The 16319-nt window shown below is 45.4% G+C and overlaps 2 protein-coding genes across 3 annotated transcripts in view; both read left to right on the top strand.

Moving 5' to 3' along the window:
• Positions 1-1896, top strand: part of gpr108 (G protein-coupled receptor 108) — a 12213-nt gene extending 10317 nt beyond the window's left edge. Inside the window, exons 17-18 of the mRNA XM_029428310.1 lie at positions 100-221; positions 405-1896. Coding sequence (XP_029284170.1) covers positions 100-221; positions 405-492 — 210 coding nt within the window. The 3' untranslated portion in view covers positions 493-1896. The remainder of the gene's footprint in view (positions 1-99; positions 222-404) is intronic.
• Positions 1897-7035: 5139 nt separating this feature from the next.
• soul5l (heme-binding protein soul5, like) lies at positions 7036-15459 on the top strand. Of its 2 annotated transcripts, none has more exons than XM_029428252.1 (7): positions 7036-7138; positions 8378-8431; positions 9460-9541; positions 9625-9745; positions 10429-10568; positions 13385-13548; positions 13838-15459. In XM_029428252.1, coding segments are annotated over exons 1-7 (822 nt in total). In that variant the 5' UTR covers positions 7036-7136; the 3' UTR covers positions 14097-15459. The 2 variants fall into 2 exon arrangements, with proteins under 2 accessions (XP_029284112.1, XP_029284111.1); XM_029428251.1 differs by having other exon boundaries at positions 7122-7253.
• Positions 15460-16319: the final 860 nt, after the last annotated feature.

Below are 16319 nucleotides of genomic sequence, written 5' to 3'. Positions count from 1 at the left end.
GTATATGTTTGTATGTATGTGTATATATATATATATGAATGAATGAGCATCAGGTGAACTGTGAGCCGTGTCTTCATAATGCTTCTCATGTTTCCTCAGTTCCTGGTCGAGGTTTCTACTCTGATCTTCTTCGTGTTGACGGGCTACAAGTTCAGACCAGCGTCCAACAACCCTTACCTCCAGCTCCCCCTGGACGAGGAGGACGTCGAGATGGACGAAGTGTAAGCACACGCTGTGAGGATTAGGCGGGGCTTACCTCCACGCTGCTGCTTTGTAAACATGTTAGTCCCAGTTACAGTTACCTGTGTAGGATGTTCAGGTGCACCTGTGTACCTGTAGGATGTTCAGGTGCACCTGTGTGTGATTACAGATAGTCGAATATTTACGTCCTGTTTCTCCTACAGCGTGACCGAGTCTGGAGCGCTGGAGGGAATCTCCAAAGTCAAGAAGACGTGTAACGGACGCGAGCACCAGAGAGAGTCCACCTTGTGAGCGGGACGGTGCATCTTTAAGGGTGGGATTGGGTTGGGTTGGGGGGGGGGGGGGGCGCACTAAACATCCCCAGGCCAGCTGGTACAAAGGGGAGCACACGGACCAAGGCCCCCCCCCCCCCCTCCCTCAGCCAGCTTCCCTGTTGAGACTCTTCCAGCTGTCCTCTGGCTATGCAAAAAAATAAAGACAAACTTTGTTGGTGGAAAACCTTTGAGACTGTGAAGGAGACGCACGGAGGGAAGGCTCCTTCCACGCCCCTCCCCAAAGATCATTATCATTTTAGAGAAAGACTTGCTTTCAGGTGTGTTTGTATCGGTTATTTAAACGCCGCGAGCCTCGTGACGCGACAGTACTCGGGTTATGGCTCGATCGTGTATATTTCAACCCACGGCAACAATCTTAACGGGCGCCGCCGGTTTCTGCTCCACTAATAAAAACACGGCAGGAAAGTGTCCCGGTTGTAAAACACAGTGACCGTTGACCACGTCGGTAATATAACTTCACTGTACACCTTGTGTTGCTTTACTCCCATATGTTGGATTTGTATACTGAAATATATGGAAGTTTGTATATTTCACTAGATTTACTTATTGCATATTGAAATGTTAATATTTCAGGATTGTTTCTTGGAGGTGAGAGTTCCTCCTCGTGGACCGCCGCTGTACTTTAGCGAGTCCAGCCCGGCTGGGACACGTGGAGGCAGAGTGACCCAGCAGACGGCTTTTGAATTTTGTCTCTGGCTTTATTTGGTTTTACGTGCTGTTGATGTGAAGCTTATTTTATTATTAATTATTGATGGTTATCGGGGGAAGATCAGAAAGCGTGTGCAGCCGGGTAGAGGGCCGTTTGTAAATAATTTACAGAGACTGAAGGCACATGACCTTTCATAAGAAGTGCAGAGAGGCTTTATAGACGGGATTCAGTGAGTGAGCAGTGGACAGGTGTGACACACGTCATGAGGACTGCGAGGTCACGGTGAGTGAGCAGTGGACAGGTGTGACGCACGTCATGTGGACCTGCGAGGTCACACATCTTCTGTTACAGGATGTCTGAACCGTCAGAATAAAGCTGATGTTCTGGAAATGTCTCCATCGGTATGATTTTAAAACTGCTCAAAACTTTGCTGTTTCTCTTGTACGACGGCGAACAAAGGTTACTGTAGGTTAAAGACAGAATGCACGAGGAGGGATAGTGTGAGGGTTAAGTGGTAGGTCATAAAATCATGAATTAAAGTCTTAAATTTACAATAAAAAGATTAAAGTGTTAAATTAAGAATATTTTATCTCTTGGTTTGTTTTTCTCGTAAATTGCAGATTTTAATGTCAAATTAATCAATTTATTGGAAAAATAAATTGATAATGAAAATCTTTTGTCTCATATTATTAAAGTTCATAGATAAAGAAATGTAATCTCTTGACTTCCTGAAAACATCATTCAATCTCAAAACGCATCACAAAATCTGAAACTAGCTTCAAATGTGCATATGTTTTACTTTATATAATATTCCAACAGTGTTTTATATCACAAGTTCACTGACGTTTAAATATGTAAATGAGACATTATGTTATTAAAGATGTGCTACATGTCCAGATGTAAAGAGAAGTCTGGATGAAGCAGGTTCAAAGTGTTTCATGTTGTTCACATGTCAAAGGTTTGTACAGATTCTGGATCTGTCTTTGTATCACTCCATAAATCACTAAATCCTGTCAACACACAGAACTCTGTGCATCTCCTGCATGTAGTGAGTGTAGCGTGTATAACATGAGCTGTGAGTGACATGTGAACAAAGCCCTCTGCACAAAGCTGCAGAATATAGAGAGGAATGAAAGTGGAAAGTTTGGTGTATGTAAGTGCTACTGAAGTGGAGACTTCTGCTGAAGAGTGTGAGAAAAAGCTCCTTTAGAGAAAAGCTCCTTTAAAGATATGTATTGTAACATTCATACATGTTGTACACACTACAGGTGAACAGAGTCATACATGTTGTACACACTACAGGTGAACAGAGTCATACATGTTGTACACACTACAGGTGAACAGAGTCATACATGTTGTACACACTACAGGTGAACAGAGTCATACATGTTGTACACACTACAGGTGAACAGAGTCATACATGTTGTACACACTACAGGTGAACAGAGTCATACATGTTGTACACACTACAGGTGAACAGAGTCATACATGTTGTACACACTACAGGTGAACAGAGTCATACATGTTGTACACACTACAGGTGAACAGAGTCATACATGTTGTACACACTACAGGTGAACAGGGTCATACATGTTGTACACACTACAGGTGAACAGGGTCATACATGTTGTACACACTACAGGTGAACAGAGTCATACATGTAACTAACAGATATCATGAAGCTTCCCCACTTCATGACTCACATCAACACAACTTTATATTACAAGTGTTTAATATGTACATGAGGCGTTATGTAATGTAGCTGTTACACACAGTTACAAACACACACTCTCATGTTCTCATGTTTCCTCTCGTCTCACAGAAGATGTTATAGACCAGGGGTGGGAAACCTCCGGCCTCCGGGCCGTATATGGTCCGCGAGACCATTTGATCCGGCCCTCGAGGTAATTCGTAAAACGAATGCTAAAAACCTAGATGGCAATATTTTAAACGGTCGACTAACTGTTTCCTGGCCATGGTCAGGGTCCTTGAACACAACACGAGCGGAACGTGTCACGTGGTCACGTCATGTCAAAAAACTTCTATTTTAAACGAGACTGTCTTTGACGTCAGTGAACGCAGCGTGACGAGTGTAACAGAGAAAGCTAGATGCGGAATGTCGCACTTTCCAGAAGAAATGGACGAACGATGATTTCTCTGTGGAAGTAAAAGGCCAGTGTGTCGTGACTTCCGGTTATGAAGGCTCGCCAGGAAGACGCAACTATCAGTGCTCCGCCAATTTCTGTCATAAATCCTAATTTTACCCAGGATTGGAGGATCTGGAGAGAGCTCACAGAACCGGTCAGAGGACGGATGCAAATGCCCCACCAAGAACTTTGATCATGAAGTTCCTAAACTACAGGGACAGGATGGTTGTAACGAAGGCAGCCAGGGCAGAACAACAGATCCTATTTAAAGACCAGCAGGTGAGATGTTATCCAGACTTGGCTGCAGGAGTGCACAAGCGGCAGAAGATGTTCGATAACGTCTGTCAGAAACTACGGAACCGGGGGTTCGGTATGGCATGCTATTGCCGGCTAGGCTCCTGGTGACCTACAAGGACAAGTCGCACACTTTTGAGAACCCGTCTGCTGTGGAGAACTTCATCGAGCGGATCGCAAGAGAGGAGGGATAGGCTGAGTAACGTAACCTGTGGACCGGCTGAAGGCTAATGTGGGCTCACTGTGTGCAGGTATCAGGACTTATTGTCTTTAAGTATTTGCGGTCGGGCATCTTGGATATGTCTGGACATATCGAACTACTTGAACTGAATGACTGACACTGACCAAATGTTCCGTTTATATGTTCTGGTGGTCACGAGTGTTTATATAACATTGGGGTCTGATACCACACATGGGACGCTAATCACGTTAGCCCTGACCTAGCACTTATTTCTGGGTTGTTTTTCTTAAATTTTTATGTTTGCATACTTCTCAGTATCTCACCAACGTTGCATGAAGTATTTAAGTTAAAGCTTGAACATGTGTGATGAGCCCTGCGATGGTGCTGTAACAAGGCGGGTAAGTGCCGTCTTATGACGAGGTGGAGCCTTCTGTTTAGAAATTGAAGCATGAACGCATATTTATTTTATTTTGGCACTTTTATAATCTGGAATGTTACGGCATAACATATGTTGGCTCCTCCTGAGACCACTGCCCGTTAGTTAAGTATGGTGGGATTTATGATTACATGGTGGTTAGTGATGTAAAACAAAGGTTAGGAATCTGGAATCCTAATCTGTGTCAAAGGTCATGTCACAGGGTGTGGAGGTTAAATTTACTTCCTGGAACTGCAGAGGCCTGCAAAAACTTAAAGAAATCAAACAGGTTATGAATAGATCATGTGCGTGTGACGTCACGCTTACGTCCCAACCCGTAAGTCAGCCATGTTGGATGATATACACAACCAAGACGACGCCCGTTCACGTGTGAGTTGCTGCAACGCTTCGTAATTTTCTTTGTATTTAAACGTCTAAGATTGAAAGAAAATGCCAACCTTGTGCGCAGTGTATAGTTGTGGTCATAACGCTACTCGTGACCCAGAGAAACGCTTCTTTAGATTTCCTACATCATCAAAAACAACGATCCACAAAAGAGGGATGAGTTGCTGTCTACTGAACGCCGTCAGCTGGTTTAGCAACATAACTTGTGAGGACTTAACAGAAGAAGAAGCTCAGTTCACCGTGTGTGTGGCGTCCACTTTATATCTGGTAAGAGCTCATGCTAAAGCTATGTCTTCAATGTTTACGTTAAACATTTGTGCTTATGATATACCCGAACACTGTAAGACCTCACCTCACTCACAAACCACGGCGTGAGCGGTGTATCTCGAGCTCTTTGAGAGTGATTCACACGGGCATGGACGAGCACCCTGTCATCTTTCAGTGGTTTGGTAAGAAGACTACCAACCCAGTCAGAGACGAAGACATTATAAGCATCTAAGCTCTTGTACGCCTTCATTTGTGCGTTGGACGTTTGTAGCATAAGGTAGTTCACAATATCTGGATATTCAATCGGCAGTAATGAATCTAAATCCTCAATATAATCTGACGGCTTTAGCGTGTACGGGTCACAGCCGCACATTTGGACTTTTTCCTCTGAATCTTGCCTTTGCAAAGGATCCAGAGAGTCAACGTACTTTGAAGAAGTCGGAGTTGTAGTGCTGCTGTTGTTCGCTTTAGACGCCATTCTTGATTTGTTTTCCAACCAAGATGGCGTCGCACGCATACGTCACACAGTTTTGTCACGTGTTTGCACACTACCTATAGAGTTAAAAGTCTGCAATCTAAAATATTTTTTTTGCAAGAGACACATTTACTGCCAAAGGATGAGATTAGGATTAGGAGGAGGTGGACGGGATGTGTGTATTCAGCAACATGTTCTACTTAGGCTCGGGGTGTTATGACGTTAATTCACAAATCGGTACCATTTCAGGTAACAAATGTAATCAAGGACGAGGCTGGTAGATACTTAGTTGTACAAGGTACTCTACTAACAAACCCTGAATCTAGTTAACATATATGCCCCCAATAATGATGATTGTTGTTCAGGGACCTGTTTTATACCTTTCAACATTTACTGGTAATCACATTAAATGTATGATAGAAGAGATTCTATCATTGCAGTTAAGCATGGAGCCCAGGCGTCTTGTGTTAGGGTGTTACCCACAAGAACACAACATAAGGAAGAAAGAACACATCTCTTTAAATCTCTGTCTGCTACAGGCAACACATATGATAGCACTTTCATGGAGAAATGTAAACAGTCCAAGTATTGGTAAATGGCTAAAAGAATTGTCTGCATGTGTCTCAATAGAGAACATAACCTATTCAATGAAAGGAAAACAAGAACTATTTAAAAAGTATGGGGCCCGTTCCTTAACTCTCTGGAACATGCGGATGTAGAGGGCACTCTGGGTCAGCAACTTGGAGATGATTAATGTTCCTGTGCTGGGAGAAGGATTGAAGCCTTTCATATCTACATGTTTGTATATCTCCTTACATAGCCTACCCACATGTTCGTGTAGTTCATTTAATTATGTTATGTGTGCGACTGTTAATGTACTTCATTTTGTTATGTGGAAGTTTGTGTACTGACTTATGTAGTGTCTATATATGTTAAAAAACAATTTAAAAAAGTGTAAAAAAAAAAAAGGCCAGTGTGTCTAGTTTGTAGTGATGATGAAAAATAATCTCGAGCATCATTACAGCACGAGACATGTCAAACTGCACGATCTGAGAGGACGAGTGTTTGGATAAAGTTAACGCTCTTCGGTGGAGTTTGTCCCAACAAGCAGCTCTCTGCAGAGCGGAACATACAAACATGGAGAGATAGAGAGGTAGACCCCCACACCAAGAACACACTGTTCCACCACTGCTGTGCAGTTATCACTGCCATGTGCAATACTCACTTTATTTACATCACTTGGTACTTATATTATCTTTTATTCTATTGAATTATTGTGTTTTTTTACTTCATATGTTCTTCTGCTGTGACAAGATAAATGTCCTTGTTGTGGGACTAATAAAGGATTTATAATAAAACAGAAGATACAGAATGAAATGAATGAGCTGCGTCTTAAAACAACGTGCAGAGGTTATGAGTTCAATAATTAGTACGGCCCTCGAAGGATGTTGTAACAAAAAAAATAGCCCTTGACATGAAAAAGGTCCCCCCCCTGTTGTAGAAGATAAATACTCGCTGCATGAAACATGCATTTCCCTCCCTGATGATGGCGCACTGTGGAGCAGACTTCCTAACGTCCCTGCTGCAGCGCTGGAGGTGAACTCGCAGTGCGATCATGTGTCCGGTGTTCAGCCCCCCCCCCCCCCGCTCCTCACTGCAGTCTGTCAGAGTGCAGCAGACTGCAGTCTCCCTCCCTCTCTCTCTCCTCCCTCTCTCTCCTCTCTCCTCCCTGCGTTCCCCTGCAGGTGGAAACGACACTCCAGCACAATGTGAGTAGCAGCTCTTTGTATATTCGTCTCTAAAGAAACATCTCTGCCGCATTGGGAGACATTTGTTCACAGGTCTGATGGTGTTTGAGGGACTTCTCTGCAGCGTCATGTTCAGGTACAGCTTCATATTTAACATCCGTACAGCAGCAGAGAGGAAACTGCTGACTCATCATTATTCATTCTGCTGCAAGTCTGATGTTTGGAGAAACGACCTCGAAATGCCTTTGATGATGATGCAGCAGATATGTCTCCCCCCTCCCCATGTCTCTGTTTCTTTGTGTCTCTCTCTGTCTGTCTGTCTGTCTCTGTCTGTCTGCCTACCTGTCTGTCTCTGTCTGTCTCTGTCTGTCTGTCTCTCTGCCTGTCTGTCTGTCTCTGTCTGTCTCTGTCTGTCTGTCTGCCTACCTGTCTGTCTCTGTCTGTCTGTCTGTCTGTCTCTCTGCCTGTCTGTCTGTCTCTGTCTCTGTCTGCCTGTCTGTCTGTCTCTCTCTGTCTGCCTGTCTGTCTGTCTGTGCCTACCTGCCTGTCTGTCTCTCTCTCTCTGTCTGCCTGTCTGTCTGTCTCTCTGTCTCTCTCTCTCTGCCTGTCTGTCTGTCTCTCTGCCTGTCTGTCTCTCTCTGTCTGCCTGTCTGTCTATCTGCATACCTGTCTGTCTCTGTCTGTCTGTCTGTCTCTCTCTCTCTGCCTGTCTGTCTGTCTCTATCTGTCGCTCTCTTCCTACCTGTCTGTCTCTCTCTATCTGTCTGTCTGCCTGCCTGTCTGTCTCTGTCTGTCTGCCTACCTGTCTGTCTCTGTCTGTCTGTCTGTCTGCCTGTCTGTCTCTCTGTCTCTCTGTCTCTCTGTCTCTCTCTGTCTGTATCCCCCCTCTCTCTCTCCGTGTCCCATTTCATCTCTGCAGTGGAAACACCTAAATGCAGCACATTGAATGTATTTAGTTTACGATTAGTTTTTTACACAAATAGACAAAGTCGGTGAAATAGAAAGTTTTCTGTCCTGCTGTCTGTTATGTAAAATTAAAACCAGTTTTCTCCTGAGGTGTTTCACCTTCGTATTCTGCTCAGTGGCTTAAACATAACAATTCACCATAACTGATTTATAGTTTGTATATGTATTAATAATCTGCAATGTAACTAAAGTTATCAAATCAATGTAGTGCAGTAAAAAATAAATTCTACTTCTAGAATAGAAATATAAAGTAAAATGCAAATATGTGTAATTTGTACTCGTGTCCTTCCTCAGGGCTTTTATTTTGGCGTTCTTGGCCCTGGTGGTCGCTGCTGACGGAAGTGTTGGGTAAGTTGATCCCTGCAGATATATGCACTACAAGGCCAATCCTAACCCAACCGTATGCAATGCTGGGGAGGGAACATGTAATTCAAACTAGTAGTCAAACTGCATTTAGCAGCAGCTTGCTGCTAGTTCATAACTAGTTCATAACTACATTCATGGTTTGTTTTGTTGCCATTTGTTGCCATTTGTAGTGAACTGCTGAAACTACACACACTTTTGGGCAATAATCAATCCCACGAGAAGTGTTTTGGCATCAGGGACACTGGCCTGAAACAGTTTAATTCTTCTCAAAGAGGTCTTCTCTTCATGGTAATGCCTCACTGGTGGTGTTCCCCAAGGCTCCATCCTCGGGCCCTTGTTATTCTGTATATAAATGCTGCCACTGAAAATCCAGAACAGTTGTTATGCAGATGACACTCATTTACGTCGCCTTGAAGTGAAGAAGGTTTAATAATCTGTATTTTACACATCTTGGATTCTTGTTTTCACATTTCAACCTGCAGCCAGAAACCTCAGTGTGATATTTGGCAGTGACCTTTGTTTTTAAAAAAATGAACAAACGTTGTTCATGTTTCCTTCAATGAGTAGCATCTCAAAGACATTTTCTCTGCCTGATCTTAAGATCTTAGATTATTAAAATTTAACACCACCAGCTGGTACAAAACGCAGCCGCTTCAAACAAACACTAGAAGATCAAATCTGACCTTTTTCAGCCTCTCGTCACCTGTAATGTTTTGAATCCTGTATGTAAAGACCTTTTTAACGTTGTTTTGATTGTGATAACGTTGTGTATATATATATATACATTTGGTTATATACACATTCTTTTGGTTTCTTGATTTTATAGCTTTAACTTTGTGGGTGCGACGTTAATTCTCCTTGTTTTAATAAAGTCTTCTCCGTCTCATGTGAAGCACTTTGTAACTTTTGTTTTGCCAAGTGTGACTGAAGCTTGTTGCCACTGGAAACAGACACGAAGCGCTGTCCCTTTACTTTAAGATATTCAAATCATTGTATTCTCACTGTTCCAGGCCGAGTACCAACAGAAGCTTCTGCACCGAGTCAAAGGAATGTCTGGAATATCAGCTGGTGTGCAAAACAGATGAATATGAGGTGAGTGGACCCTGCAGTCCAACAGGAACCTGCCTCAAGCTGACACACTTTAGTGATGTGTGTGTGCGTGTGTGTGTGTTCAGGTGCGACACTACAGCCCCACCCGCTGGGTGTCCACAGATGCAGAAGCTTACTTCATGGGTGTGGGTGCAGCCATGGCCTTCAGGAGACTGTTCCAGTACATCACTGGAGCCAATGAGGGAGGTGAGACACTCAGGTTCTGTCCCGGGAAAATAATTCATTTTTAAAGTATAACTTCAGCTACAGTCAAAACACATTATCTATTATAAATACAGATTCCTTTGAATACACGAATATGATATTTGATCTGTTTGTATAAAAAACTAAAAGTGTTAAAGTCATTTAAAAGAGCCGAGACAGATTCTGTGTTCAGAGTGTTTCATCTTGCAGGTGCAGAATCCGTTGAGCCTAACAGAAGTTACTGATTCAAGATTCAAGATATTTATTGTCATATGCACAGTTAAACAGACAGTTATATCGCACAATGACTGTACTGTGGTGCTGTTCGAGTCCACATGGGGGTAAAGGACATATTTCTGGAATGATATGTATATTTGGTAAACAGGAAATAGTTTGGATGTGTATTTCCGGGATTTAGGCGAGACACTTTTTATGTTCTGGGTAGTTTAGAGATTTTTGTCTATTTATCTTCCAGAATATCTTCTGTCAGACGAGAGGAAACCTCAGAATCCACATCCAGAGTTTATGTTTCTAACTTTGTGTGTTTGTGTCTGTAGATTTCTCCTAAACTCACCAACAGTTGCATTATATAATGCCTCATTAGTATATTTAAACATCACATTTCAGAAAGTGTCGTGTCTCTGAACCAGTGTGCTCCTTTTGTTTACCTGCGTGTCGTCTTGCAGGTGTGCAGATGGAGATGACCGCCCCCGTCCTGGTGAAGATCCCAGAGGATACCAAGATGTGGGAGCCAGCTCTCTACTCGTTGAGCTTCCCGCTGCCGGCAGCCTATCAGGAGAAGCCACCGACGCCCACCAACGACAAGGTGAGCTGCCAGGTGGGAGGGTTAGGGGGCTGGCCCGGTGGCTGGGGGCTGGCTAAAGAGTACATATCCAAGAAGAAAAACTAAACAAATAAGAACAACTAAATATCCATCCATCCATCGTCTACCGCTTATCTGGTTGGGTCGCGGAGGCAGCAGCTCCAGTAAGGAACTTCAATCTTCCCTTCTCTAGGCCACATCCTCCAGCTCCGACTGGGGGATCCTGAGGCATTCCCAGTGAGGAGATATAATCTCTCCACCGAGTCCTGGGTCTTCCCCGGGGTCTCCTCCCAGATGGACGTGCCTGGAACACCTCCCTAGGGAGGCGCCCAGGTGGCATCCTTACTAGATGCCCGAACCACCTCAACTGGCTCCTTTCAACGTAAAGGAGCAGCGGCTCTACTTCGAGTCTCTCACGGATGACTGAGCTTCTCACCCTATCTCTAAGGGAGACGCCACCCGTCTGAGAAAACCCATTTCGGCCGTTTGTACGCGTGATCTCGTTCTTTCGGTCATGACCCAGCCTTCAAGACTATAGGTGAGGGTAGGAACAAAGATCGACCGGTATATTGAGAGCTTTGCCTTCTGGCTCAGCTCTCTTTTCGTCACAACGGTGCGGTAAAGTGACTGTAATACCGCCCCCGCTGCTCCGATTCTCCGGCCAATCTCTCGCTCCATTGTCCCCTCACTGGTGAACAAGACCCCGAGGTACTTGAACTCCTTCACTTGGGGTAAGGGCTCATTCCCTACCCGGAGTAGGCAATCCACCGTTTTCCTGCTGAGAGCCATGGCCTCAGATTTCGCTTCACACTCGGCTGCAAACCGATTCAGTGACTGCTGAAGGTCACAGACCGATGATGCCATCAGGACCACATCATCTGCAAAGAGCAGCAATGAGATCCTCAGGCCACCGAACTGCAACCCCTCTCCTCCACGACTACGCCTCAATATCCTTTCCATGAAAATCATACACAGGATTGGTTATAAAGCGCAGCCCTGGCCAACATCGACTTGAAACGAGTCCGACTTACTGCCGTATTTGGACACAACTCTCGCTTTGGGCGTACAGGGATTGGATGGCCCTCAGAAGTGACCCCCTCACCCCATACTCCCGCAGCACCTCCCACAGTATCACCCGGGGGACCCGGTCATACGCCTTCTCCAGATCCACAAAACACATGTAGACCGGATGGGCGTACTCCCAGGCCCCCTCCAGGATCCTTGCAAGAGTAAAGAGTTGGTCTGTTGTTCCACGACCAGGACGGAATCCGCATTGTTCCTCTTCAATCAGAGGTTCGACTACCGGCCGAACCCTCCTTTCCAGTACCTTGGAGTAGACTTTACCAGGGAGGCTGAGAAGTGTGATACCCCTGTAGTTGGCACACACTCTCTGGTCCCCCTTTTTAAATAGGGGAACCACCACCCCGGTCTGACACCCCCTAGGCACAGTTCCAGACTTCCACGCAATGTTGACGAGGCGTGTCAACCAAGCCCCTCCACACCCAAAGCCTTCAGCATTTCTGGACGGATCTCATCAACCTCTGGGGCTTTGCCACTGTGGAGTTGTTTGACTACCTCAGTGACTTCCAACAGGGAAATTGACGATGATCCCCCATCAGCTTCCAGCTCTGCCTCTACCATAGAGGGTGTGTTAGTCGGATTCAGGAGTTCCTCAAAGTGCTCCTTTCACCGGTCGATAACCTTCTCAGTCAAAGTCAGCAGGGTCCTTGCTGTACACAGCTTGGATGGTTCCCCGCTTCCCCCTCCTGAGGTGCCGCATGGTTTTCCTGAAGCACCTTGGTACCGACCGAAAGTCCTTCTCCATAGATTCTCCGAACTTCTCCCACACCCGCTGCTTTGCTTTTGCCACAGCAGAGGCTGCCGCCCTTCGAGTACGTCGGTACCCTGCAACTGTTTCCAGAGTCCTCCCAGGTAACTTAACCCGGAAGGACTCCTCCAGACATTCCCAGTACACCCGCACTACCCTATTGGGATTACCAGGTCTGTCCAGTATCTTCCCCCACCCCTCGATCCAACTCACCACCAGATGGTGATCAGTTGACAGCTCCGCCCCTCTCTTCACCCGAGTGTCCAAAACATGCGGCCTCAGATCAGATGATACGATCACAAAAACGATCATTGACCTTTGGCCTAGGGTGCTCTGGTACCACGTACACTTATGAGCATCCTTATGTTCGAACATGGTGTTCGTTATGGCCATTCAATGACTAGCACAGAAGTCCAACAACAAACAACCGTTCGGGTTTAGATCAGGGAGACCGTTCCTCCCAATCACGCCTCTCCAGGTGTCTCCATCGTTTCCCACGTGCGCGTTAAAGTCTCCCAGCAAGACTACGGAGTCCCCTACTGGAGCCCCCTGCAGGGCTCCATTCAGGGTCTCCAAGAAGGCCGAATACTCCAAACTGCTGTTTGGGGCTAGGCACAAACAACAGTCAGAGTTTTCCCCCCCATAACCCGTAAGCGAAGGGAGGCGACCCTCTCGTCGCCCGGGGTGAACTCCAACATAGCGGCGCTCAGCCGGGGGCTTGTGAGTAATATATTATACTTGTGTGTATTGACTTTGTATAAAATCACGCCCTGTGAAAAGTTCCACTATTAGCCACTCGCTCCAAAGATCTCACACGACTGATGTATTTAAAAACTTCTCTCTTGAATTACAAACACAACGTCTCTTTTTCCAGGATCTCAATATTACATTTTACGTTTTCTGCCGTGTGTCTTTGGTTTGAACTCTGCATGTGTAACTATCTAAGGTAATATTTAGTGCTGCAGTGTCCCCTGTCTGTGTCTCCTCACAGCTGTATTTCACGGAGATGCCAGAGATGGATGTATATGTGCGGAGCTATGGAGGCTGGATGCTGTCGGTCACCTCCAGGCTGCACGCTCACCTGCTGACCAAAGAGCTGGGCAGAGTGCGAGCGTCCTACAATCACAGCTACCACTACGGAGTCGGATATGACAGGTAATACTTTATCACTTCTAACTGTAGTCACACATTATGAAAACACCTATAATGTGAAGTAAAATCTGGATATAGCAATTCATAGTTATTGTTATAAATCTCATAAATATTCATAATTCAACGTTTGATTTAGACGCACAATAAGTGTTTCTGTCACTCAATCAAAACAATAACTTTAACATTATAATTATGTTTATTGTGTGTGTGTGTGTGTGTGTGTGTGTGTGTGTGTGTGTGTGTGTGTTGTGTGTGTGTGTGTGTGTGTGTGTGTGTGTGTGTGTGTGTGTAGTCCCTTGAAGCTGTTGAACAGACACAATGAGGTTTGGTATGTTGCTGATGGGGAGCTGGTCTGCACAGATCCACAGGAGCCGACCCCCCCCCACACACCCAGACCGACTACCCCCGTCTCCCCCACAGACTCTCTGTCCGACCCCCCCACACACACCCTCTCTGACTCCCCCGCCCTCCCCCCCCTCCAACCTTTCCTCATATGCAGCATCCGACTCTTCACAAACTCCCCCGGACCCCCCTGCTCTCCCCCCCTCTAACGCTCCACCCAGTCCTTCGTCCAGCCATCCCCCCACCGCCACCCACATCCTGCTGGACCTGACAACCAACTCCTCCGACCCCGCCTCTGTGAGCCCGTCCCTGGAGCCCCGGCACGATAGCGCCCGGTGGAATAGCACCAGCCCCGTCCACAGTACCAGCCCCGCCCTCGGCACCAGCCCTGCCCTCGACACCAGCCCCGCCCTCGGCACCAGCCCGGCCCTCGACACCAGCCCGGCCCTCGGCACCAGCCCCGGCCCTCGGCACCAGCCCCGCCCTCAGCTCTCTGGATACACAGGCTGACAGCAGCCCTGTGGTGGAGCCAGACGCTCATTAGCAGCTCTCCCCCCCCCCCCCCCCCCCCCCCTCCTCTGCTGCCTCCACAGAGAGAAGTGTTGATGAATTATCACACAGAATAATAAAGTCTCGTAGATCCGGTCACACAGGACGTTTCTCTAAAACCTAAACTCTACTTTATGTTTATCTGTGTGAAGCTTTATGAAACGTTAATATCTCAAAGTCTTCAGACTCACAATGATTCATCATTAAATCAGTTTATTAAAGACACGCAGGCTTTTCTCGCCATCCACATCAAAGTGTGGAGGAGAAACTGGTCTTCGTCACTCTGCCCCCCCCCCGACGGTCGTTAAACTCAACTCATCAACACTTTTCTCCGTGTTTTGATTCTTTGTTCTCTGAGTCAGCAGAGACAATAAAGTTTTCTTCAGGAGTTCAAGGAAACGACTGACAGACGCTCAGTTAGTGGTGGAGCAGTAACACTGGAGCTGGAGGCTGTCTTCATCTTCCTCTTCCTCTTCCTCCTCCTCCTCCTCTTCCTCTTCCTGTATCCCCTCTTCCTGGTGTTTATCGATGGATCACAGCTGTGCAGCTGTGCACCACGTCTTCGTCGCTCTGAGCTCATCGCAGTATAAAGTCTGATGTTAGTTAGAAGGTTAGAAACTAGGTGATCATGAACTGAGTTGAAGAGCAAACTTCCTGTTCGACGCTGTAACTTCCTACGAGCTTCTTGTCTTCTTACTTCCGTATATTTCACTTCTCTGGGATCTTCGGTGCTGAGAACAAAGTGGCTCCTTGTAGAATTTATCAAACAAGTATTCGGCTCAAAGTGCCTGTAAAAATCTTGTCTCAGTATTTTCAATAATTACAATTCCACTAATTTCAGGAGGAAAGTTCCCGTCGAAACGTTAAGCTGTGGACACACTCGGTTCTCTGCCCCGGAGATCCCTCCACCCTCCATCTAACAAGGCAATCTGTTACATCTGGTAATAATAATTAATATTAATGGGTCTGAGCTGCAGACTGTGTGTGAGGAAGGTGCAATAAAAAACTAAAACTCTCGTCAGACTTCTTGAATTATTTTTGTCTTTATTAATCAAGAGAATAATTGACTTGTTCACTCGTTCTGTTGTTTTGTATAAAGTTTATTAAGTTCTTAATAAATAAATCGTCTTTAATTTTGTTTATTGTATTTTCTTTTCCTTCTTTTTTGGCAAATAAATTAGACTTTCACCTTTTTTACTCTGTAGCACTTGAGCACAATGAAAAGTGCGCCTATAAATACAATTTATTATTATTATTATTATTATTATTATTATTAGACTCAATATACGAGTAGAAATAGAAGATTTGCTGCATTATTTAGACCTTTGGTTCCCAACCTGGAGGTAAGTTTAGATTATTATTAAAGATATAAACTTTTAAAACGCACGCATGCATTAGTACGCACAATATTATCATATGTGTATTATTAACATCAACAACATGCTGGTAGTATCAGGAATAATCTTAGAAACTTTGTCCAGAATTAAGTTTATAAAGTGATAATATGTCAATGTCTACTTTAGCTTGTTTGTGCTGCCCCCAAGTGGCCACAAAATGTACTAATGTGGATTCAAAGTCTTTCTTTTATCAAGTCTCATTATAGTATCACAAAAATAAGAAATGTCATAAATATTATATTATAGTGACATTACAAAGTTATATCCCCTCCCTGCCTGAGGGGGGTGCTGTTCCCCTCCCTGCCTGAAGGTGGTGCTGTTCCCCTCCCTGTCTGAAGGTGGTGCTGTTCCCCTCCCTGTCTGAAGGTGGTGCTGTTCCCCTCCCTGCCTGAAGGTGGTGCTGTTCCCCTCCCTGTCTGAAGGTGGTGCTGTTCCCTCCCTGTCTGAAGGTGGTGCTGTTCCCCTCCCTGCCTGAGGGGGGTGCTG

Source organism: Cottoperca gobio, unplaced genomic scaffold, assembly GCF_900634415.1.
Source record: "Cottoperca gobio unplaced genomic scaffold, fCotGob3.1 fCotGob3_64arrow_ctg1, whole genome shotgun sequence".
NCBI classification, from domain to species: Eukaryota; Metazoa; Chordata; class Actinopteri; order Perciformes; family Bovichtidae; genus Cottoperca; species Cottoperca gobio.
Note: the sequence above shows the minus strand (reverse complement) of the source record. Positions and strands in the feature narration are given on the sequence as shown.

Excerpts from the sequence above, each read along its gene's own strand:
- soul5l (XM_029428251.1), top strand. The coding sequence starts at position 7,216 with ATGGTGTTTGAGGGACTTCTCTGCAGCGTCATGTTCAG. Across the intron at positions 7,254-8,377 it reads CTCTGCAGCGTCATGTTCAG|GGCTTTTATTTTGGCGTTCT; the intron begins GTACAGCTTCAT and ends GTCCTTCCTCAG. Across the intron at positions 9,746-10,428 it reads CACTGGAGCCAATGAGGGAG|GTGTGCAGATGGAGATGACC; the intron begins GTGAGACACTCA and ends GTCGTCTTGCAG.